Raw genomic sequence first — 23,554 nt, 5'->3', positions numbered from 1 at the left:
AACTCTCATAAAATGCTGATGCTCAGGCCTGCCGTGGACCAATAAAATCAGAATCTCTCTGGGGAGAGGGACCAGGCATTGGCATTTATTATTTTTTTAATCTCAAGTGAAAACCACTGACCTAGTCCAACTGCCTCACATGCAGTGGGGAAACAGGCCTGAAAAGGGCAAGCCCTTGCCTGAGGCCCCACAGTGAAGGCACAGGGCCGTGGTCAGGTCCCCCCATCCCACACTTCTCTGAGCGCATAGACGTTGCCAGGGTGCACAGTTCTGAACCGTGCCAGTGTCTCCCATGGCACACATGGCAAACAGCGGAGGCACCTGAATGGATCTCGCATTTCAGAGCATCACTTTAGCCCCCATGGGAGCAAAGCACGAGGAGACCAGGTGGAGGAGACACTGCAGGCACAGGTTTCCAATCTGATTATGCCGTGAGGCTGGCAGCCACTTAAAAGAAAGTGGAGAAGAAAGGAAAAGGGACCTGGGAAGTGAGGGGCCCACTTCTTATCTTACATCCACACCCCCTGAGAACTAATCTCTCTGGCTCCCGGGCTGAGCAGGTGAGCAGACAGCTGGGCCTGCTTCTGCATTCCTCCCACAGCCTGTCCACCCATCCCTGCTCTGCCTGGTGGTCACACAGGCAGGGTCCAAAGAGATGTGAGCCGACAGCCTAGAGTATGTCTTTGGACACTGGGCCAATGGTTCCCATCTAGGGTTGCACAATGAGGCTGAATACGTGCATGAGACACAGGTTCAGGGTTAGGCCCCTCCCCAGGCTGGGGTTACCCCCACGAACCTGGTGGGCACCAGGCTTTTCCAGCCTTGAGATCCCGTGTAGCCATATGTGTCTGACTCATGATTTATCTCTGAGAAGCTCTCCATGTTGTGGATAAGGTGGTGGGTTTCCAGAGTCAAAGCTGGGTTGGCTGTGGTGAACATCTGGGTCTGATGTCAGGCCCCGAAGGAAACCAAGATGATGGGCTGTGCTGGTTTATACTGTCCTCCTTCCCAAAAGTTTTGCCTCTAATCCAGAAGTACCCAGAGTTCAAGCAGGACACTGCTATCTGTGTGCAGTCTGGTCTGGGCTGTCTGGGTCTTTGTGGACTCGGCTTCCCCCACACTCCCACAACAGGGGAAGTAGAGGGAAGGGGGCCTCACCCGGATGTTGTTGAGGTTGACCTCTTCAAGTTTCGGGTCATTGTTCTTTATCCTCTCCAGTGTTTCTTCCACGTCGGTGGCGTTTGGTTCTTCGTCAGGCACAGGCTTGTACTGTGTAGGTTTGATCACACCTAGAGTGACCGACAACAGGGAGATGGCTCACAGAGATGGGGCGTCATTTTCCCTTGACACAAGGACATCAGAAGGAAGTGGCGGTAGAGCTCAGGGACATGGGAGACTGGGCCTCTTGGGGGTTACTGAGGGGAGGGGTTGGAGGAGGATGGTGATGGATGGGGCCAGGAGTCTGGGCCCTACTTGGACAATGCCTCTGCCGCCCTGCAAAAACTAGGTGAATTCACTAAACTCTCTGAAGCTCGGTGTCCTCACTGTAGAGTATGAACAGTCGTTCTACCCAGTGGGTTCCTGTGAGGATAAAATGAAGACTGGATGGGAAAGAAATGTGTAGGCCTTCTAGAGGAAAAGGTAATTGTGCTTTGGGCGCCTTCATTTCTCTTTGGGGCCAAATTGACAGCTTGGAACAATGCAGTGGAGCAATTCAGACAATGCAATGTTGGCACAGGAAAGGACAAGGAGACTTGTGGAGCAGGAGAGGCACCCAGAGACAGACCCGTGTGGATACATGGATGTTTATGATCCGGGTGGAGCCCCAAACCAGAGGTGAAAGGATGGACTTTGCAAAGAGTGGTGCTGGGACAATGGAATATTGATATAAGAAAATGAAAGCTTGATCTCATTTCACACCACACACAAACATGAACTCCAGGAGGATTAAGAAATGGAGTATAAGAAGTAAATCTCTAAAACTTACAGAAGAAAATAAAGGAGGATGTTTTAATAATATTTGGATGGGGAAGGCCTTTGTAATCAAATCACAAGGATCCCAGGAGAGTAAAAAGAAGAGGTGGGCAGTTTTAGCTAGTAGAATTTGAAATCTTCTGCAATGAGATTGCAGAGAGTGGGCTGAGGTAGCAAGACTCGGGAGGATGCCTCACTTCCGAGATGCCCTCGCGGTGGGGCAGGGAGCGGGGCCGGTACTCACTGTTGAGTCCCTCCTTGTTCACGATGGAGCTGCTGCCCAAGGCCTGGTAGTACTGCTGGTTGCTCATGAGCGTGTGCATGCCGAGGATAGCTGCGGGGACACAAGGGCCCGTGACGTGCCTCTCAGACAGACAGCTTCCCGGGCACAGACATTCCATGCCCCAGGAAGTTTTGCTCACAGAAATGGCAAGAAACACTTTGGTTTTTACTCTTGCCTCTATTGATGTGACTGTCCAATCTCTATCCCTAGCCTAGGTGTTTCTAGTCCCTGGCCTCAGATTCCTAGGTGTCCTCCTGACACGTCCAACCCAACTTGGCCAAAACAGAACTCCTCTTTCTTATCTTCTCATCCTGCTTGTCCCCTGGGGTAGAATCTCAGTCACATGGCAACCTTCCCACCAAATCCTCACCCTCCTGTACAGGATCTCTCATTTGTCCCATCTCCCATTCCATCACCTCTGTCCTGGTCACGGCCCTATCCATTCTCGCCAGTGATTCCAGCTGTAGAATCACTGGTATGCTGGCTTCAGTCTCTTCCGACCCTCCCCCAGCAGCATTCAGCACAGAGCAGCCAGAAAGATCTCTCTGGAAATGCAAACCTGACTGTATCGCTCTCCTGATCAGTCATTCTTTCATCCATTCATTTGTTCGGCATTTACTGAGTGCCAGCATCATGTGTCCAGCTCCAGGGTGGGGTGGGGTGGGGGTGGGGATAGTGAGGAATAAGAGAGACAGGACCTCTGCCATGTAGCCTACAGTCTGCTGGGAACTAGAGACTAAGCAAGTACCCACACAACTGAAAACATAAGTGCAGAGAATGCTGAGTGTTGTAAAGAAGAAGTTCAATGTGTTCTGGGAGAAGAGGACAGAGGGATGGGAGCGATGAGATGTTGGCCAAGTTAAAAGAAAGAAGGTAGAATATTTTGGACAGAGGGATGGTAGGTAGGAAGCCACAGGCCAGGGAGAGAGGGGGAAACTGAAGATGGACAGAGGTGAAGCTGGACACGTGGCAGAGGGCAACGTGCCAACACCAGCTGCTTCTGTGGGGCTAGAGAGCACACTGGGTGCCATTGCCTTCTCCGCACTGTATAGCAGTGACCCTCAATCACTGTGCATCTGAATCACTGGGAATCTTTTGAAACTCCTGATGCCCAGACTACCCCAGACCAAGGAAGCCACAATCCCCAGGGCTGGGGCCAAGCGTCTGCCTTTTTAAAAGCTCCCCATACTAACACAGCATTGTAAATCAATCAAAACTATACTCTAATAAAAATTTAAAAAGCTCTCCAGGTGGTTTCAGAGGGCAGCCAAGGTTGAGAACACTGCCTGACGTCATCCCCCTGAGTCTTTACAACAATGTTTTGGAGTAGATTTGATTCAAATAGGCCAGGTCACACCCTACAGGGTCTTCTAGGTCGAGATAAGAAGCTCAGACATCTTTTTCTAGGTGTGGCCTGAGCAGGGAGTGAGATGGTCTGACTCGGGTTCCTGTTACTCAGGCTGAATGCGGAGCATTGACCACAGAGGGGAGGGACAGGCCTGTGGGACTGTGAGGCTGGTGCACTTGGGAGGATGATGCCTTGTGGCCCCAAAGCCTGGCTTCACCCATCCTCCCTGGGCTGGCCCTGCTTCAGTAGCCTTGTCCCTCGCCCAGGTCCTTTCTGCTCTGGCAACACCAGTGGTCACTGCTCAGTGGCTGCTCCTGCTTCTGCCAATGCCGCCCATTTGCTGGCGATCCTTTTTCCATCTACACTACCCACTGCTGAAATGCACCCCACCCCCACCGGTGAGTTTTGAGATTCAGCAAATAAAATTACAGGATACCCAGTTAAGCTGTAATTTCGGATAAACAATTAATAATGTTCTGTTATGAGTGCGCCCTATTCAGCATTTGAGAACTTTTTCTATGAGAAACTTATTGTTTATCTGAAATTCAAATCCAACTGAACATCCAGTATCTGATCTAACAACTCTACCTCCCCATCCTTTAAGTCTGGAATAATGCTTCCTTCCCAGAAGTCCTCCTGGATTCCACCTTCCCTCTAGCTCTCTCACAGCACCTGGTGTCCCTGTCACAGTCATAGTCAACACAGGGTTAGAGCTATCTGGATATATGTGTGCCTCCCCTATTGGACTGTGGGCTACCAGAGATCAGGGAAGAGTATTCTCTCTCTTGGACCTCTTTCAGAAGATGATATTTGGTAAACATTTGTTCATTAAAAAAAAAAACAAAAAAAACCTCCCCTAGCCATTTCATTAGATGCAATTTCTAGTTAGAGAGACAACATGGGAAACTTTAGTGAAGAGTCAAGAGACCCAAGTTCCAGTCCTGACTCTGCCTCTGATACTGCTGTGTCCTTGGATAAGTCCACTCCCCTCTCTGGGTTTCAGCTTCCTCTGTACAATGAGGGGTGAAACTAGACCACTGGTTCTCCATCAGGGCTACACATACAAATGACCCAGGAACTCTACAACAATACCAGTGGTCCTCCTGGACAAACTAATCTAATCTCTGGAAATGTATTTTTAATCTCCTTGGATGATTTTTGATGCTCAGTGGGAGCTAAGAACCACAAGACAAGATGATCTGAAAGTACCTTCTGTTTCTCACATTGTAAGAGTCTTCTCTGCTAAAATTAGACCTGCCTGCTCATCGTTAAGAAGTGGTAAGGAGAGAGGCTTCTGCACCGTTTTGAGCTCTTTGAGCCTTAATTTAGGCTGCATCTCCGTGGGCAGAGAGAGCTGAGGCTTGAGTCAGCAGCAGGTGAATCAGATCACCTGGAGTCACCTTCCGGGGTGGGCTCTTCCAGCCCCCACCCAGACAGTGGCTCTGGTGGTGGTTCTGGGCTGCTGCTGGGTTTCAGGTTTGGAAAAACAGTTTGTAAAGGCTGCTGGGAATCATAGAAAAGACGTAATCTCAGATGGCTTCTCTTGCTTAGAGTGTATAGAGTGGTGGGAAAATGGAAAATGCATTTTGTGCTTGAATGATAGCTTTTCGTAATGATCCAGAGAGAGGGGGCCGAGGCAGGAAGATTACGAGGAAGTGCCGGGGGACAGAGGAAGGAGACCTGGACTCTGGACTGAGCCTTGGTACTAACTTACTGAGTAACCCTGTCCAGATCACTTCTACTTTTTGCCCCTCAGTGTACTCACCTCTAAAATGGATCATGTTTGAGGGATGATCTCTTAACTTCTCATGGGCCTTAATAGCCACATGACAATTTCTCACCATCTTATAGTGTTTGATTTTTATGAGCAGCATCCAGGACAGGTAGTGTCAACCCCCATTTTCCTAGCAGGCTCAAGAGGGTAATGGTTGGTCAAAGACCATTTGGTGAAGACCCTCCTGGCTTCTAAGTTAATGTCCTCACCCACACCTCCACATACTAGGTCACCAACTGGCCTAAAGTTCTAAAATTTCCCTTCAACCTCAGAATTTTAAAGACAGATGACATATATTCTAGGAGGTAATGTATATCAGTAGTAGCCATAAGAAGAAATAGAACACCTTTGCAATTCAGAGGAGATTAAAGTTCTAAGAAGGTGAGAGGGAGGTGGGTTGGAGGGGGCAGGCCAAGTAAATTCTCCACCACTGAGCAGACTGCCCGGTGGCTCCGAAGTCAGTATTCCGTTCTCCTGACCTAAGGACCAAACCATGACTTTCTCCTTGCTTGGTTTTGCACACTCCATGTCACCAGGAGTGAGTGACAGAGAAAAACAGCACATCAACATTGCCTGCTCCTTCATTCTTTGTAGATACTGGCAGGGCTGAATTTAGCACAGGGGAATGTGATTTCTTACAAAAAAAAAAATTCTAGATCTTCCTCAAAACTCAAAAAGGCCTATTTTTGAACTCTGAAAAAGAACATCAAGTTCTCTTTCCTCACTCTGCCTTTGCAGGGTTCACTCAGTTGGTAATTTGACTTAGGACACAGCGAGACAGCGGCACACATCCTTGGCTCCTCCAGCTGCCAAGTGCTCGGGCTGACTCGGGCAGATGGCCGGAAGGTATTTCCTGCATCCTAGGAGCAGGTGAGAGAAGCTGGCTCCAGCCCAGGACCTCAGAGCAGCTGAACCAACTACTCCTGAACAAGCCATACCCTGACCCTTGTAGTATCGGAGGAGAAGAGATGCCTAAGGACATCAAAGTACAGCAGAAGCTGGGTGGTCTGACTAAGACTGCCTCTGATTGTCACAGGAGCTGGGGGTACCAACTGCCCTGGGGTGGCCTGGGGGTTCTGAAGGGTACGTTTCCTTACCCTCAATTCCTTTTTGGGTCCTGCCCTGCCTGAAAGTTCCCCAAAGGTAAGTCGAGGTCATACCCCTGACTGGGGAGGGGAGGCAGTGATCGTGCACTTGCTTGCAGCTGACTCCCAGTGGCCTCGGAGCTACAACCCAAGGCCACATGCCAAGAAGTTAGCCCGGTCAGGGGCCAGCACATTGCTCATCACCTATGATGACACTGCATGTTGATATTTGTATGTCTCTGTTCTGTCCTCTTCATCACATCCTGGGGCCCCCAGGTCAAAGACTGGATCTGATTCATCCCAGCAGTATACGCTGACTTGTGAGTGAACGCACAGACGAGAAAACAAACAAGTGAGTGAGAGTTCACAGGTCTGGCTCATGTGACACACCTACTGGGTGTCCCCCTACACATTCCTATCACAGCCAGGTATCAAGCCTGCCACACGTGCACCTGTAAAGCAACGACTCAGAGGTGCTGCCTCATCCCCAGCTCAGAGCCTCTTTCCCACTGGGACCCATCTCCTGGCCTAGCTCACCTCTACTCTTCCTCCTTTCGGTTCAGCTTTGGTCCCCACCTCATCTTACGGCCCCCACCTCATCTTACGGCCCCACCACCTGACAAGCCCTCTCCTGCACTCGGCCCTTTCTCCCTACGACACTTGCTCCCGCCTGTCCCTGCATGTTGGCCTTGGAATTTATTTAACCTCAGCTCTGCATGAGCAGGAACCAGGCTGCTTTCTTGTGGTTAGTCCAGCACAATTGGAAGCTTAGTTAACAGAAATACTCTGCCCGAGAGTCAAGCCGCAGGGAGCAGAGAGGACCTGCAGACCCTGTGCCCAGCACGCCCTCCTCTTTGTTCCCTAATGCATCATCCACTTGGGGCTCCAGCTACTGCCGGCAACACCCCTAGCACTCCAACAAGATGTCCCATCTCCAGCGATTCCATCTCTTAAATTGACTCCTGGCTGGGCAGCTCTCCTCAGTCCTTGCCGGCACCCAGCTCTGTTTTCTGGAGCCTCAGGCCAAAAGCCTGCAGTCATCTCATCATCTCAGCCTCTTGTCCTCTGATCCAGCTCTAGGAGGAGCTGGTCTTTCAGAAACACATCTCAGACACAGGCCACCTTGGCCCTTGGCCTCACCTGGGGCCTTTCCCCTCCATCCCCTCATCCTCCTAACACCACCACCTCTCTACCCAAACCCCTGCTTTCATCTGGCCTCTCCCAACACTCCCCAGCCCAGGCCTCAATGCTTTAGTGTGACATCTAGAGCCTTTCCTAATTCCTATCCTCGCCCCAGCTGATTCTGAGATTCAGCCATGCACCCCTCTCCCTACTCTGAGTCCACTTCTCTACCCTGGAAGGCTTTATCCAGGGTGTACTGGGTGGTGATGTTGTGAGCAGACCCTAGAACCAAGCTGCCGGAGATCAAACCTGTGAACAAGGATAACCTCACTATGCCAACTTTCTCTATCTGTAAAATGGGGACTTCAATACAACTCACTTCATAGGATCGCTGTGGTCGATAAATGCAGCAAGGTATGGAAAGCAATGCCCACAGCAGTGAGGACATAGTTGGTGGTCAACAAATGTTCCGCACCTTCTTCCATGGCCACTTTCAAGTAGCTGACGTGCAACAATAGGTGTCCAAGGCTAGCCAGTTAACACCGGTGTCGTCCTGCAGCTCCCCCTCTCCTTTCTGGGCATCGGAAGTATACGGTATCATAAACAGATACTAGTAATTAGCCATGCCAACAAAAATAAAGAGGAATAGTTTCAAGAAATCAAGACAGAAACTTAGCATGATATTGCAGTTCTATTTTGGCATAGGAACTGGCGGTTCTGACAGTGGAGTCATTTGATGATCCCTCTGAGCTGCCTAATGAGGAGCGTGACGTCACGAGGGTGATCAGAGGAGAAGGACCAGGACAAAAACAGTAGCTGGGGTGAGCCAGTGTGGAGATGCTGGACAACTGTGTCCCCCACCCACTGCCCAGAAACACAGATGAACCAGAACTCAAGCAAACTCTTGAGTTGGGAAGACAGTTCGGTCCTAATACCGGAGCCTGATGTGGAATCTAATGTGACATGTGTGGGTTTTGATGAGCAAAGCAGTTGAGTATCTTAAGTGCTGCATTTCCAGGGTCACACTCTCACTGCTGTGTACTTCATAGTGAAAGTGAACACCTTTCTCTATCAGCTCTGACACCCTTCAAGCCACTGCTCTTTGTCTTTTCCCAAATGTTCCGCCTCCCTAGGAAAGGCTATCTGCGTTGAGGGTCTACACACTGGCTCCCCTCGTTTGCTCCTCCGGTTGCTGCAACCTGGCTCTGGTTCCCCTTCCTCCTCTCCCCTAAGAATGTCATCATACTGGTACACAACACGCACAAAAAGCTGGAGGATGCAAAGAGCATAAGACACTGCAGCCAACTGAGTCCCCTGGCAACAGCAGCCTCACTGGCCTCTGGCCTCGCCTCTGAGTCTTCTGGCAGGCCCTGAACCCTCATGCTGTCTTCCTAACTCTTGCATTAGGCTCTGCCCATCTTGATTTGGCCTTGGGTTCCCAGCCCATTCGTGGTATCCACGGTGGCTACCTTCATCCTATTTCCACTCTTCTCCCAAAGACTTCTACCCCAGCCAGGCCCTAGCCTCCAAAGCCCCAGACCCCACTCCCACCAGGCCCTCCACCCTAAAGGTTGATGACACCCACCTCCCTATCTCTAGAGTGGACCCTGGAAGAACTCAAGGACTTTCATATACACCTGTCCCCCTGTGGATGGGCATTGGCCTTATTTCCCCTACATTTGTTCCTCCCTCACTGTTACGGCTGAATTCCGCCCCCCATAATTGTTGATTGTGTCCTGCTTTGTCCCTCCAATATGTTGAATAAGGTAATTTCTAGCCCCTTAGAATTTGTAACTGTTTTTAGAGATAAGGTCTCTAAAGAAGTGATTAAATGACAATGAGGCTGTTCAGGTGGGTCCTAATGCAATCTGCCCGGTGTACTTACAAGAAGGAGATTAGAACACACAAAGGAACCCCAGGGGACACACGCACAGAGCCCAGAGAGATACAGTCATCTGCAAGCACGGAGAGAGGGCTCAGGGGGAACCAAGCCTGTGGACACCTTGATCTTGGACAGCTAACCTCCAGAACTATTGAGAAAACATAGTTCTGTTGTTTAAGCCACCAGCCTGTGGTATCTCGTTAGGGCAGCCTGAGCAGACTAGTGCACCCACCTTCACTAATGACACCAACTTAGTCTCGGGAGAACTGGACTCCTCCCCTGACCTTACAGTTGACCCCGTCTTTCCTCTCCCCTTCCCACTTGCCTTGAGTCTCTCCCTATCCCATCCACCCTCCTGTCATCATCTGGGTGAGGGTTAGTAGTCCCCCAAGACTGCTGAATAAAAAGACCACCTACCCCACTGGGCCAGGGAGCACAGCATGACGGTGGGCACGCTACGGCCAGAGCCTGACCCCCGGTGACAAAGGGATACCAACAGGTGGGGCAGGGACCAGACAGTAATAAGGGGACAAGAGCGGGTGGTGAAGGGCTCTGGATGCCAGGCCACCTTCTGGAGTTTTAGGGGCTGTTTGTGAAGATCACATGGAAACACACATGAAGATGGAGGGTGCTGTATGAATATGAGATATGGGGTGATCGGCTCCAAGCCCAGCTCTCTGAACTGTGCAAAATGGTAAAATCAGATGACCTGTTCCAGGCCTCTGTGAGCTGCCTGGACCTGAGATGCCGGCAGCCCTCTGTCTCCTCCTCTCTCTTTCTTCCCAGGAGGCCTGGGCAGGGTTTGATGCAATGGCTGGTGAAGGGCTTAGGCTGCCTCCCACATTCCTCTGGGATGGGCTCCAAGGTGGAAAGGGTTTGGGTGTTTTTATCTCTATTTCACTCATTTCAGTTCTTGTAATAGGTTTCCATCTCCTCTAGTCCTTTTTAGAAACAGAGAGGGTATTTATGTTGAAATAAATCACTCAAGCCTCCCCTGCTGATGAAGGTCAAATGCTTTAGAGGACGTGGGGAAGCGTCAGGAATGCCTCCTACCTGCGATGTCACAGAGTTCCGCATCGGAGGCATTCGCCAGGGCCTCCTCCAGCTCTGGCTCCAGTGTCACACTTTCCAGCACGGGGTCCATCGGCTTCTGCTTGGGGACCCAGACCTTTCCTGAAAACACATGAGATGCCTGTTACACGGAGCGCCACTGCACTGGGGCAGCCTCTGGCGATGACCCCAGGTGGATCGTCCAGAGGCCTGTGGATCCCTCCATGCCAAGATGCCCTTAAAGCTTCTCTCTGGGGATCCAGTGCCAAACTGGCTCAGAGAAAGGGAATCAGAGATCTCTAACAAAGCACCCCTTATGTTTAAAAAGAAGAACTTTAGAACTTGGTCAGAGGAGATTGCTCACTATTGAAAATGCTGGTCATCAATTTTAACAATCAGTAAGTAGAAAAAAAATGCAAAAGAAAAATATAATAGAATGCCAGGGTCTGGAATGCTCTAAACAAGGGTTCTGGTATGAGAGAAAAACTTAGAAACATTTCTAAAACAAAATACATACACTCAGATTAGTAAAAGAGGAATAGGGAGAAACTTGGGACATTATATTTTTAAAGTGTCAGACTCATAACTGAATGAGAGAGCAAAGAGGCACACACAGGGATGGCTGGCGGCTGCAGAGTGCACCAAGATGGCCTTTTGAAGAAATCATGGGGCATCCACACAACAGCGATCCCGCAAAAGGATGATGGAGAGCTCTACTCACTAAGAAAGGAAAATGCCCAAGACAACATGTGTAAAAAAGTGAGAGGTTAACAGGCAGGAAGGCCAGGGGTCTCCAAATGGAGGAAATAGGCTGCAAGTGCCTCTTAAAATTCTGTGTTGCTATGATGACACCAGGAGAAAGCAATGGCACCCCACTCCAGTACTCTTGCCTGGAAAATCCCATGGGCGGAGGAGCCTGGTAGGCTGCAGTCCATGGGGTCACTAAGAGTCGGACACGACTGAGTGACTTCACTTTCACTTTTCTCTTTCATGCACTGGAGAAGGAAATGGCAACCCACTCCAGTATTCTTGCCTGGAGAATCCTAGGGACGGTGGAGCCTGGTGGGCTGCCTTCTATGGGGTCGCACAGAGTCGTACACAACTGAAGCGACTTAGCAGCAGCAGCAGCAGCAGCACGATGACACCTGGTTCCACCTGAACTTAGCTCTCCTCAAACCTTGAGCTAACCAATGCGTTTTTCTTATGGAAATGTTTTCTTTAAGCTATGTTAATGAAACCATGTATTTGCTTTGGAATTTGCCTTTCTTCAAAATGGTTCCACCTAAGACTAACTTTTGGCTGATAATAGCTCAAAAGACCCATATTCATATCAATTGTTTTACGGCTGGGGGATGACACACCTCGTGCCATCCTATCTCAAAAATGCACATTGTGGGAGAGGGGCCTGGTGAAACTCCGTCAGCCTTGAAGTGTCTTTCTTATCTGATTAATAACTTTCTAACAGACATAAAACAACTTGCTAAAACTAGCAGGGGGGGGCACTCTCTGTCCCCCTTCTGATGTCTATGTCAGAAGATTTCTCTGTCCCTTTTCACACTTTTATAAAACTCTGCTATACAAAAGTTCTTGAGTGATCAAGCTTGGTCCCTGGTCCCGAAGCTAAATCTTCTTTGAAGATCAAGAATCCGAAACACCATTCACTGTAAGCTATCAAAAGCAAGCTTACAGAATAGCATAAATTATTTAATTCTGGTTATGAAAAATTGCATGCATGCGTGCTAAGTTGCTCAGTTGTGTCTGACTCTGTGTGACCCTATGTACCCACCAGGCTTCTCTGTCCATGGGATTCTGCACACAAGAATACTGGAGTGGGTTGCCATGCACTCTTCAAGGGGATCTTCCCGACCCAGGGATTGAACCCACGGCTTTTATGTCTCCTGCATTGGCAGACAGGTTCTTTACCACTAGTGCCACCTGGGAAGCCTGAAAAATTGCATATATATACATATATATATATACACACACACACATATATCTTTATTCATGCAACATATTTATTGAGTTGCAATCAACCCTGAATATTCATTGGAAGGACTGATGCTGAAGCTGAAGCTCCAACACTTTGGCCACCAGATGTGAAGAGCTGACTCATGGGAAAAAACCCTGATGCTGGGAAAGATTGAGGGCAAGAGGAGAAGGGGGAGACAGAAGATAAGATGGTTGGATGGCATCACCGACTCAGTGGACATGAGTTTGAGCAAACTCCGGGAGATGGTAAAGGACAGGGAAGCCTGGCATGCTGCAGTTCATGGGGTTGCAAAGAGTGAGATACAACTTAGTGACTGAACAACAATTAACAATTTATTAAGTCTTTCCTATGTTCTAAGTACCTTTCTTGGCACCAGGGGGACAGCAGGGAACAGTTTACAGTTTAGTGAAAGAAGACAGATAATAAGCAAACATGTAAAGATACCAGATAGTACTAAGCATCACAAAGGAAAATAAAGCCAAGAAAAAGATTAGGAAGTTCTAGGCTGGGGTGTGGGTGAGGTGGACTCTGCTCTTTGGAGTAAGGTGGTCAGGGAAGATGATCTGTGAGCTGGAATCAACAGAGTGGGGAAATGAGACCCTCAGATCAGTGACAATACGAGGATGCCCACTTTCACTGCTCCTACCCAACTGTGTACATAAAGTTCTAGTTAGACCGAATGGACAAGAAATAAATGGTATCCAGACTGGAAATGAAAAAGTAAAATTACCTCTGTTCTCAGATGATATGATCTTATATGTAGAAAACCCTAAAGATTCCACACACACAAAAAGCAGGGTACAAGATTAACATACAAAACTAAGTGGTATTTCTATACACCAGCAATGAAAAATCTTAAAGGGAAATTAGAAAAATAATTTCATCTATAATAGCATCCTACAGAACAAAATGCTTAGGAATAAATTTAACCAAGGAGGTGAAAGATTTGTACAATCTCCTACATTGGCAGGCAAATTCTTTTACTGATCTACTTGGAAAGCCCACAAAACACTGCTGAAAAAAATTTTAAAAGACCTAAACAAGCAAAAAGGAATCTCAATTTCAAAGATTGGAAGGCAATATTAAAATGGTAATACTGTCCAAAACAACCCACAGATTCAAAGCCATCCTTATCAAAATTTCAGCGGATTTTTTTTTTGCAGAAATAGAAAAACCAAACTTCAAATTCATATGATTGTAAGGGACTCCAATCAGTCAAAAAATCTTGATAAAAACAAAGTTGGAGGATTCAGACTTCCTGATTTCAAAACTTACTATAAGATTAAGCAATGTGGCACTAACATAAGGACAGACATACAACACAATGGGGTAGAACTGAGAGTCCAGAAATAAACCCATACATCTTAGGCAAATTGATTTTTGACGAACTTGTCAAATCCATTGAATGGGGAAAAATAGTTTCTTCAAGAAATGGTGCTGGGACAACTGGATATCGACAGGCAAAAAGATAAAGCTGGATCTCTATCTCACACCATACACAAAAAACCAACTGGAAACAAACCAATGACTGAAGTATAATAGTTAAAACTATAAAACTCTTAGAAGAACACATAAATCTTCATGACCTTAAATCTTAGATATGACAAAAAAGAATAAGCAACTAGAGAAAAATTGATCAATTGAATTTAAAATTTAAAACCTTTGTGCATCAAAGGACATCATCAAGAAAGTAGAAAGACAACATACAGAAGAAGAAAAAATATTCAAAAATCATATATTTTTATAGGGTCTAGTATTCAGAATATATAAAGAACTTTAACAACTCAGCTATCAAAAGAGAAACAACCTATTTAAAAATGAGCAAAGGGCTTATAGACATTTCTCCAAAGAGGATACACAATTGCCTCTCGGTATCTGAGGGGGATTAGGTGCTCAAGACATTTACATAAAATGGCATAATATTGCATATAACCTATGCACATCCTCCTGTATACTTTAAATCATCTTTAGATTATTTATACCTAGTACAATGTAAATACTGTGTAAATAGTTGCCAGTGTGAGACAAATTCAAGTTTTGCTTTTTTAAAATTTGTGGAATTTTTAAAAATATTTCTGATTCATGGTTGATTGAGTCCATGAATACAGAACCTACAGATATGGAGGGTCAGTGTACAGATGGGCAACAAGCACATGACAAGATGCTCAACAACATTGGTCATTAGGGAAATGCAAATCAGAATTACAATAAGATACCTCTTCACAATCGTGATAATGACTATAACAAAAGTCAAAAGTTAAAATGGAAACTAACAAGTGTTGGCAAGGATGTGGAGAAACTGACCCTCATATATTGCTGGTGGGAACGTGAAACGGTGCAGTTGCTTTGGAAAACAGTTTGGTAGTTCTTCAAAAAATTAAATGTAGAATTACATATGATCTAGCAATTCCACTCCTAGGTATATACCCCCAAAGAACTGAAAACAGTTACCCAAGCAAATACTTATACAGGAATGTTCATAGCAGCACTAAATCACAATAGCCAAAAACTACCAAAATGTTTATCAATGGATAAATGGACAGACTGTGGAATATCATTCAGTAATAAAAGGGAATGAATGAATCTTAAAAACAATATTCTAAGTGAAAGAAGCCAGACACACAAAGTCACACATTATATGATATAATTTAGAGGAGATATACAGAATAGGTAAATCTATAGAAACAGATTGGTGATTGCCAGGGATGGGGGACAGGGGGGTGTGGAGAGTAACTGCTTATTGGGCACAGGGTTTTATTTTGTATGAAAACGTTTTAGATCTAGATAGAGGTGGTAGTCGCACAACATTGTATATATACTAAATGCTACTGTTCACTTTAAAATAGTTAATGTTATGTGAATTTAATGAGAAAAAAAAAACTGCTCACTTTGGCTACTGATGGAGAATAACCTGAAATGGGGCCAGGATGGAAGCCAAGAGATGGTTGATGGTTAGGAGGCTCCTGCAAAAGTCTAGATGAGAGATGATAGTGACTTGGACCACAGATGAAGAGGGATGGGAAGTGCAAAGAGAAATGTCCACAAGGATATTCACTAAAATAGGACCAGGGAGCCATCTCTCAGTGGAAAGAATTACTTTGTTTTATTACTTAAAACGTTTACAGCAAAGATCAGTTACCTATATAAGCAGAACAGGCAAAAAATCATCTGGGAGAAAAGGTATAGTAACTTTCACCAGAGGTGGATCTGGAAAAGGGCAAAAATGGCGAAAAAGAAAACAAACTGTGCAAATGACTGAGGCAGTGACTAGGATGAACATTCAGTAAATATTTAAGGCTTATGGTTTATATACTACTGTAGCAGGTGCCTCCATAGAGGTGGTGACTCAGATATTACAAGACTCCGACTTCTTCCTTTCCTTCATCTTACTAGTTGGGATATAGCTATGATGACTGGAGTTTCAGCATCCAAAAGAACCATGGGGACAAAGATGTATTGCAAGGATGGCAGAATGAAAAACTGGAAAAGCTCTTGATTCCTAACCCCAAGAAAGATGTCTTACCAACCTTGGAATGCCTAACCCTGCAGCTCTACTAAGTAAAAGAAAACTAAACCTTCATCTTAAGCCTCTTTTATTTTACTTGTTTCTCTAGCACGTGCAGCCAAATCTGCATAACGAAAATACCCTGCTTGGAACTTTGTTCTGATTCCCCCAGTTGAATGAGAGTGAAGGAAAATCCAAATTCCTCAGGACTTTGCACCAGTTTATGGCCCCTACTACATCCTGCCAGATCTTGTAGTGACTGATATGCTATTTCCCCTCAGCCTAGGCTCCCTCTAGGCCCGGTGTGGGGCATGTGCTCAGCAGGGCTGGACTGAATGGCCCTGAGTCTGCCTTTTACAGCTGGAACATCTCCTTCCACACTCTCTCTGTTGAGACCCACACTTATTCAATATACATGGACTCCAACAATCATCATGTAAATATTTTATGATGATGACGATGCTGGTGGTGATGATGTTAGTGACGATCAACCTTTTAGGCTTGTCATTATTGTGAAAATAGAAAATAGAATAAATTATAGCTACCCTCCTTGGGTCAGCCTGGTCTTTGATGAAGGCACTCAGGCTCTGGGAGTCTGGAGAGCTGTTCCCGGCTCAGGGCCAGGTCAGCATTCTGTGAAGGGGCAGCAGGATTGGTTGGTGTGCGGCCCAGATTCCCTCCCCATCCCCCATCTCATCTCCAGCTCCTCGCCTGGGAGGGGGAGGGCTACACAAGGGAGCAGATGGCAGTAATGACTCACCAACTGTCCACCCAGGCCTGCTCCTGACTCTCACAGCCTTGCTTTCCCCAGTTTTCAGATGTGTAGGTGGGCTAGTGGGAGTTTTAAGACCCTCGAATTCCAGAGATTTTTTTATCTTTACCTGCTGCACCTGAAATCACTCCTCAAGGCACAAGTACCTTGCTTAAAACCCGCTTGCACCTATACTCTCAGCCAGGCACACCCAGGCTTTATGGTCCAGGTTCCCTTCCCCTGCCTCCCGCTCCAGGATGCCTCAGATCACACAATTTTTCCAAAGCTCTGTGATCCAGATGTCTCCTGGGCTTCCCTGACCTTCCTAGTTTTTGGTAAAATCTGGATTGAGCTCCAACTGCAAGTGCTGGATGGCTCGACATCCTCCCTGCAATGTCCACCCCTGCCTGCTCCTTCATTTTATTATTTATCAGGCAGTTACTCTGTGTACTGGATTGTGCTAACACAACAGGGCATGCCTGCTCAGTTGCTCAGTTGACATAGGGACAAAGCCACAGACAGGGACCCTTGGCTCACCATGCTGACATCCTTGGGGGGATGACAATGGAAGAGGCAGAAAATAAATAATTACCCAATTAATTAATTAGAATTAATGCTTTCATTCAACAACTATTTACTGGGTGCCTACAACGTGCTAGGGTTTATGAGGTACAGGGATATAACAACAAGCTAGACAGATGTGGTACTAGTACCCATGGAGCTTATATTCTAAGGAAAAAGTCTACAAGATCCATTATGCATGTAGTCAATTTGAACTCATTCATTCATTCAGCACCTCTCTTGAGCCCTGCTGGGTGCTGGCGGAACTGTGTGAGCAAAAGTGTCTGAGTGCCTGCCTCATGGAGCTTACAGGCCAGTGTGAATAAATTATTCTGAAGAACACACAAAGGCTTCTGAGATGGAGACTAACTGAGGGGGAGTTGAATGGATGGAATGTGCTAACCAGTGGAGACAGGAAAGGCTTTCCTGAAAGAGGAGACAGTACAGTTGAGACCAAGAGGGTAATAATAGCTGATACTGATATTGCATTCATGATGGGCCAGGTGCTATGCTAAGCGCTATATATATATATATATATATATATACATATATATATATATATATATATATATAATCTTAACTCAATCTTCAGAACACCCTCAGGAGGCTGGTAATAATATTCTTTTCATCACCCCCATTTCACAAATGAGGAAATGGAGGCACAGCAGGTTTAAAAATGTACTTGAGGGAATTCCCTGACAGTCCAGTGGTTAAGACGCTGAGCTTCCACCGCAGGGGGCGCAGGTTTCATCCCTGGTCAGGGACTAATAAGATCCTGCAAGCCTTGCAGTGTGGCCAACAAACAAGCAAATGTGCTCAAGTTCACACAGCTAGTAAGGGGTAATGCCAAGACTGCAGCCAGAGTAGACCCAGCTCCAGTCTGTGCTTCTAACCATCACATTTCTTACAGAAGAGGGGAGCCAGCCCTGAAGACAGCATGGAGCCAGACGGAGGACCTGCATTCCAGGCAGAAGGCATCTGTGCAAAGGTCCTAAGGTGGAAAAGAGCTGGGAGTGTCTGGGGAACAGAAAGAGACCTGTGGGGGCAGCAGGGCAGTGAGCGAGGATGAGCACGATCCCAGAGGACAGGAGGAGGGTTTGGAGTGTAGGGGAAGCTCTGGAAGGGTTGGGGAGTAGGGGCACCTCTCTGTTCCCTGAACCTTCTAGATGGTGTGCCTTAGGCTGGGGCAGAGAGTCATGAGGGGACAGATGAAGGAAGGGGAGCTGCAGCTGCCAGAAAGAGGGGCTGTGGGGAAAGAGCAGGGACAGTTAGGGTAGGGAGAGGGTATCTCTTGTTTCTGGTTGGAGGGCACAGGCTTTGTCTGGGCCTCATGTCCTGATATCCTTTTAATAGTTCCTTCTTCCCCTTTCAACCATATCAGGTTTGGATAAAGAGTAATCAGGACACCCTAGTTAGAGGGGACTTAGGGGGAAGTGTTGCAGGCCTGGTTGAGCCCAAAACTTCACTAAATCTACCTCATGCATCGATGCTTTTGGAGCTGGGCTGTAACTCTGGGCCAGGCAGGGATGAAGGCAAGGTGGCCTGGTCACATCTGGCCCGACATGGGGCCTGGCTTACAGCTGGCATTCAGTGATGCATGGAGGGGTAACGTACTCAAAAGCGCAACATCGTCCAGTACCTCGCTTCTCCCCTGTGTAGGGGACCAGATCTTCTCGGTCCTTAAACTCCTTTGCTTGCTTTTCCAAGTGATCCAAGAGCTCCTCCCTTCTAAAGGGGCCTGTGGGCGCCTTGGTGGTCTGATCCTTCTGCCTCAGGCCCGCGGGCAGCAGTGCATTCTACAGTGGTGGTTGCGGGGCGGGTGCAGAGAGAGAGAGAGAGGGAGAGAAAGAGAGAGAGCGGTCAGCTGCCGAAGACTCGCATTTCTCCAGAAACTCCTCACTGAACCACGGGAGCTCCATCTAAGTTGCTCATTCACAGGTAAGAAAACTAACACCCTGGGAGGGGCAGGGACTCGCCAAGGTCACAGAGAGACACATGAGGTCACGGCAGACAGGGGCTGAGCTAGGCTAGGACTCAGGTCTCTTAACCAAACCCGTTCCCAGTCTGGAACATTTTATAAAGGCATGAGTGTGAGGGTCAGCTGACCAGGGGCCAGGCACAGCAGGGGGCTGCCAGAGCATCTGCTGAGGGGGAAATAGGATGACACCGGGGTTTGGATGCATGAGGGTATTTCCAGCCGCTGTGTAGAAAGTAGTTGGGGAGAGAAGCAGCCTGGAGGGGGCGGACTGAGTTAGGGCCTTGGATGAAGAATCAGGCAGGAAGAGACAGGCCCCTAAAAACAAGCAGAGAAAGCTGGGCAGGACAGCAGGAAGGGCCAGGCAGGCTGTCAGGCTGCAGGCCCCAGTTGGCCCTACCCGCTGCTTCCTACCCTCCTGACCGTCGTGCTCATGCACGCTGGCTGTTAAATATTTTGAACGTTGCCCTTGGAGATGGATCTCTCAAGAAAGATATCGTCAACCAATCCCCGTGACTTCTTCAAACATGGGCAGGCTCCTAGGTGTGGGCTCACTACGAAAGCAGGCTCCTAATCAGGGTGGATTTGAATCACACGGGCTTCACTTTAACTCAGTAACGCAGAGATTCAAAGACACTCATGTTTGGAAAGGATGCTCAGAGATCAGCCAGTGCACCCGCACTCCCTCCAGGAGGAAACTGAGGCCAAGGGCAGAGAAAGATTTGCGCAAATCGAGAACCCAAATCAGGCTCCTTCTTCAGACTTGAGGGAAGAGGGAAATCTTCTGGTCAGATCAGTGCTCTCCCCCACCCCCTTTCATTCAGGGAGGTCGGGAGGATCCCAGGAAGGGTGATGTAAGCAGAGTCTCACCTCACTTCTTGCTGCACTCCCAAACTGAACAAATCAGGGAGCCATTCAATCTCCCATCTCTGTACCATTCAGTAAGAACATGCATCTCTTCAGTCACCCACTCACACTCCAGATCCTTTCCTAAACGCCCCCTCTGAGAGGAGAATGCTGTCAGGTACATGAAGAGAGCTCTGGGCCTGGCACGTGGAGGGATAAAGCTTGGGAGGCAGATACTACTGTTTGGCTGCAGTCTGATTAATTTTTTTTTTTTACAGGATAGTTTACCACTGTACCGTTTCCATAAGAGCAGTGGGTGCGAGATCAGGACACTGGAGTGTGAGCCCAACTCTGGGAGAGTCGAGGTGAGCAGGGCCTGGCACAGACATCAGTATCAGTATATACCGGGGCTCAGAGAGTGGAGCTGGTGTCCATGCAAATGGACTTAGGCCACAAGTCAGGAGGGACATCTGGGAATTGGAGAGGACATTATGAGAGAATGGCCAGTAGGTAGAAAACTGAGTCTTGATTGGTTTGCGGGTGACAGTCAAGAACGTAAGTGGTGCCACAGATAACGCCGTTTTCCCTAAGCAGCAGTCCGTAGACACGTTCCATGTGATGATGGTCCATGGATGAGCCATGTCCCAGGTGAGATGAGACTTCCTGTGGCTACCTGTGTGTGTCCACTCAGAGTAACTACATCTACTATAGCTCAGCTGAGTGAGGGGACAGCCTACCTGTCCTGCAATCGTCCATCTGTGATTACCTGTGATGAGCAATCAAATTCTTTGTGACATGTTGGCACCTCACAGTTGACCTCACCCCAGGCTTAAGCCCTCACTTGGAGTAACGATGTCTCCAGCACTGTGATCTTGGGCAAGTCAACTAACCTCATTGCTCCTCCATTTCTACAGTTGTAAAACGTGAATAATGATAGTCACTCTCTCAGAACTGTTGAGAACATTCAATCAGATAATGCAGAAGAGTGCTTAGCACACAGTGTCTGACACAGTGAGCACACAAATTATTGCTGATTATTGTTGCTGCTCTATGGTCAGATAAAACACATCTTGCCAGGAGGTAGGCTACCCAAATATGTAGGCTGGACAGGGGATGTGTTATCCAAATATGTCTTAAAATTCAAAAAATGAACATATACAAATATAAAATGAATTAAGCATGTAAAGCAAGTGGTTCCCAATGATCCCCACAAGGGAAGACCTGACAGATTCTTGTTACCATAAAGGATTTTGATGGTGGTGAGGTGCTAGGGTGCATTCTAGCCTCTGAAAGGATCAGTATTGTGGTGGTAAAAACCCACGAGGTTGTAACTGAGGGGAAAGAGTTTTGCAAATTTACATCTCTTTTTTAATATATCTGATAGAGGCCAGTGATTTGAAGTAGAGTTTTTTCACAATTTTGGTTTTTGGTATCTACATGAGATAATGGATGTTCACTAAACTTGTGGTCATCATTTCATGATGTATGTAAGTCAAGTCATTATGCTTAAACTTCTGCACTGCTGTATGTCAATTATATCTCAGTAAAACTGGGATGGGGAAAGTAGGGTTTTTCAACCTTGGCACAAGAGAGATGTGGGGCTGGATGATTCCTTGTCATGGGAGCTGTTCTATGCATTCTTGGCTGTTTAGCAGCATCTCTGCCCTCTACCTAACAGATGCCACTAGCACTTCTCCAGGTTGTGACAACCAAAATATCTCCAAACATCCCCAGATGTCTCCTAGGGGGCAAAATTACCCCTGATTAAGAACCACTGTGTTAAAACTGAAACCTATATCATTATAATATGGGAGTAAAGATGTTTTTCACATGTTTTAAAAATATTACTTATGTGGCATGTTAAAATGTAGTTTTATTTATCTTCATTGAAAGCAGTTGATTTTTAAAAGACAAAAACATGACAGGCTTTTTCTAACAATTTTCTGCTTATTGAATTTTTAAAGTAAATATTGAGAATATTAGCCTTGTTAGGAGTTTATTTTCATTCCATTAAATGGTATGTTTAGTGAAATATAATATGATTTTTGATTAAAACCATAGCCAAAAAAAAAAAAAACCATAGCCAGTTGCATATTTTTAAACTGTTGATTATTTATCATTTTAACTTGTTTTCAAAAACAGCATATGATAGAAAAAACAGCATATGAACTCAACTGATATACAAAAATTAACTCAAAATAAATCAAAGACCTAAATATAAGAGCTAAAACTATAAAACTTTTGAAAGAAAACAGGCATAAATCTCTGTGACCTGGATTAAGCAATGGTTTCTTAGATATGATTCTGAAACAATAAGCAACAAAAGAAAAAATAAATTTGACTTCACCAAAATTGAACATGTTTGTGCTTCAAAGGAAACTAAGAAGTAAAAAGACAACCCACAGTTTGGTAGAAAGTTATTACAAATCATATATCTGAGAATGATCTAGTATGCAGAATACATAAAGATCTCTTAACTTAAAATATAAGACAAATAACAGAATTTAAAAGTGGGTAACAGATTTGAATAGACATTTCTTCAGAGAAGATATAAAAAAATAAGCACATGAAAAGCTTCTCAACATCATTAACTAACAAGAAAACACAAATCAAACCCAGAATGAGATATTACACTTCACACCCTTTTACCCATAAAAAAGATGGGTAAAAACAAGTGTTGGTGAGACTGTGAAGACATTGAAACATCCATACACTGTGGAGGGAAATGTAAAAAGTGCATCCCCTTTGGAAAACAGTCTGGCAGTTTCTCAACAGATTAAAAACAGAATTATCGTATGAGATAGCAATTCCACTTCCAGGTAAACCCAAGAGAAATAAAAGAATATGTTCACACAAAAACTTATACATGAATGTTCATAGTAACCTTAGTTAAAATAGCCCCAAAGTAGAAACAACTCAAATCTCTATTAATGATGAGTGGATAAATAAAATGTGGTATATCCCTACAACAGAATACTGTTTTGCAATAAAGAGAGATAAGATGCTGGTGCATGCTACATCATAGGTGAAACCTTGAAAACATCATACTTAGTGAAAGAAGCCAGTAGTAACAAAGGACTACATAGTGTCTGATTCCACTTATATGCAATGTCCAGAACATCAAATCTATAGAAAGTAGATTAATGGTTGCCTAGAGATGAGGAAGTGAAGTGAAAGTTGTTCAGTCATGTCCAACTCTTTGCAACCCTATGAACTATACAGTCCATAGTATTCTCCAGGCTACAATACTAGAGTGGGTAGCCTTTCCCTTCTCCAGGGATGGAACCCAGGTCTCCCTCATCGCAGGCGGATTCTTTACCAGCTGAACCACAAGGGAAGCTTAAGAATACTGGAGTGGGTAGCCTATCCCTTCTCTAGCAGATCTTACCGACCCAGGAATCAAACCTG

The 23,554-nt window shown here is 46.3% G+C and overlaps 1 protein-coding gene across 11 annotated transcripts in view; it reads right to left on the bottom strand.

Moving 5' to 3' along the window:
* TMOD1 (tropomodulin 1) overlaps positions 1-23,554 on the bottom strand; it is a 91,187-nt gene that overhangs the window by 28,428 nt on the left and 39,205 nt on the right. For 10 of the 11 annotated variants that reach the window (XM_081511311.1, XM_081511269.1, XM_081511335.1 and 7 more), the window contains 4 exons: positions 18,965-19,121; positions 10,522-10,641; positions 2,219-2,308; positions 1,159-1,289 (listed from right to left, as the gene is read on the bottom strand). In XM_081511311.1, coding sequence (XP_081367437.1) covers positions 1,159-1,289; positions 2,219-2,308; positions 10,522-10,641; positions 18,965-19,121 — 498 coding nt within the window. The remainder of the gene's footprint in view (positions 1-1,158; positions 1,290-2,218; positions 2,309-10,521; positions 10,642-18,964; positions 19,122-23,554) is intronic. The other variant, XM_081511357.1, reaches the window with a different exon arrangement.

Source organism: Giraffa tippelskirchi, chromosome 1 (assembly GCF_054371585.1).
Source record: "Giraffa tippelskirchi isolate mGirTip1 chromosome 1, T2T-mGirTip1v1.2.pri, whole genome shotgun sequence".
Classification (NCBI taxonomy): domain Eukaryota; kingdom Metazoa; phylum Chordata; class Mammalia; order Artiodactyla; family Giraffidae; genus Giraffa; species Giraffa tippelskirchi.
The sequence above is the reverse complement of the archived record's forward strand: the minus strand, read 5'-3'. Positions and strand labels throughout refer to the sequence as shown.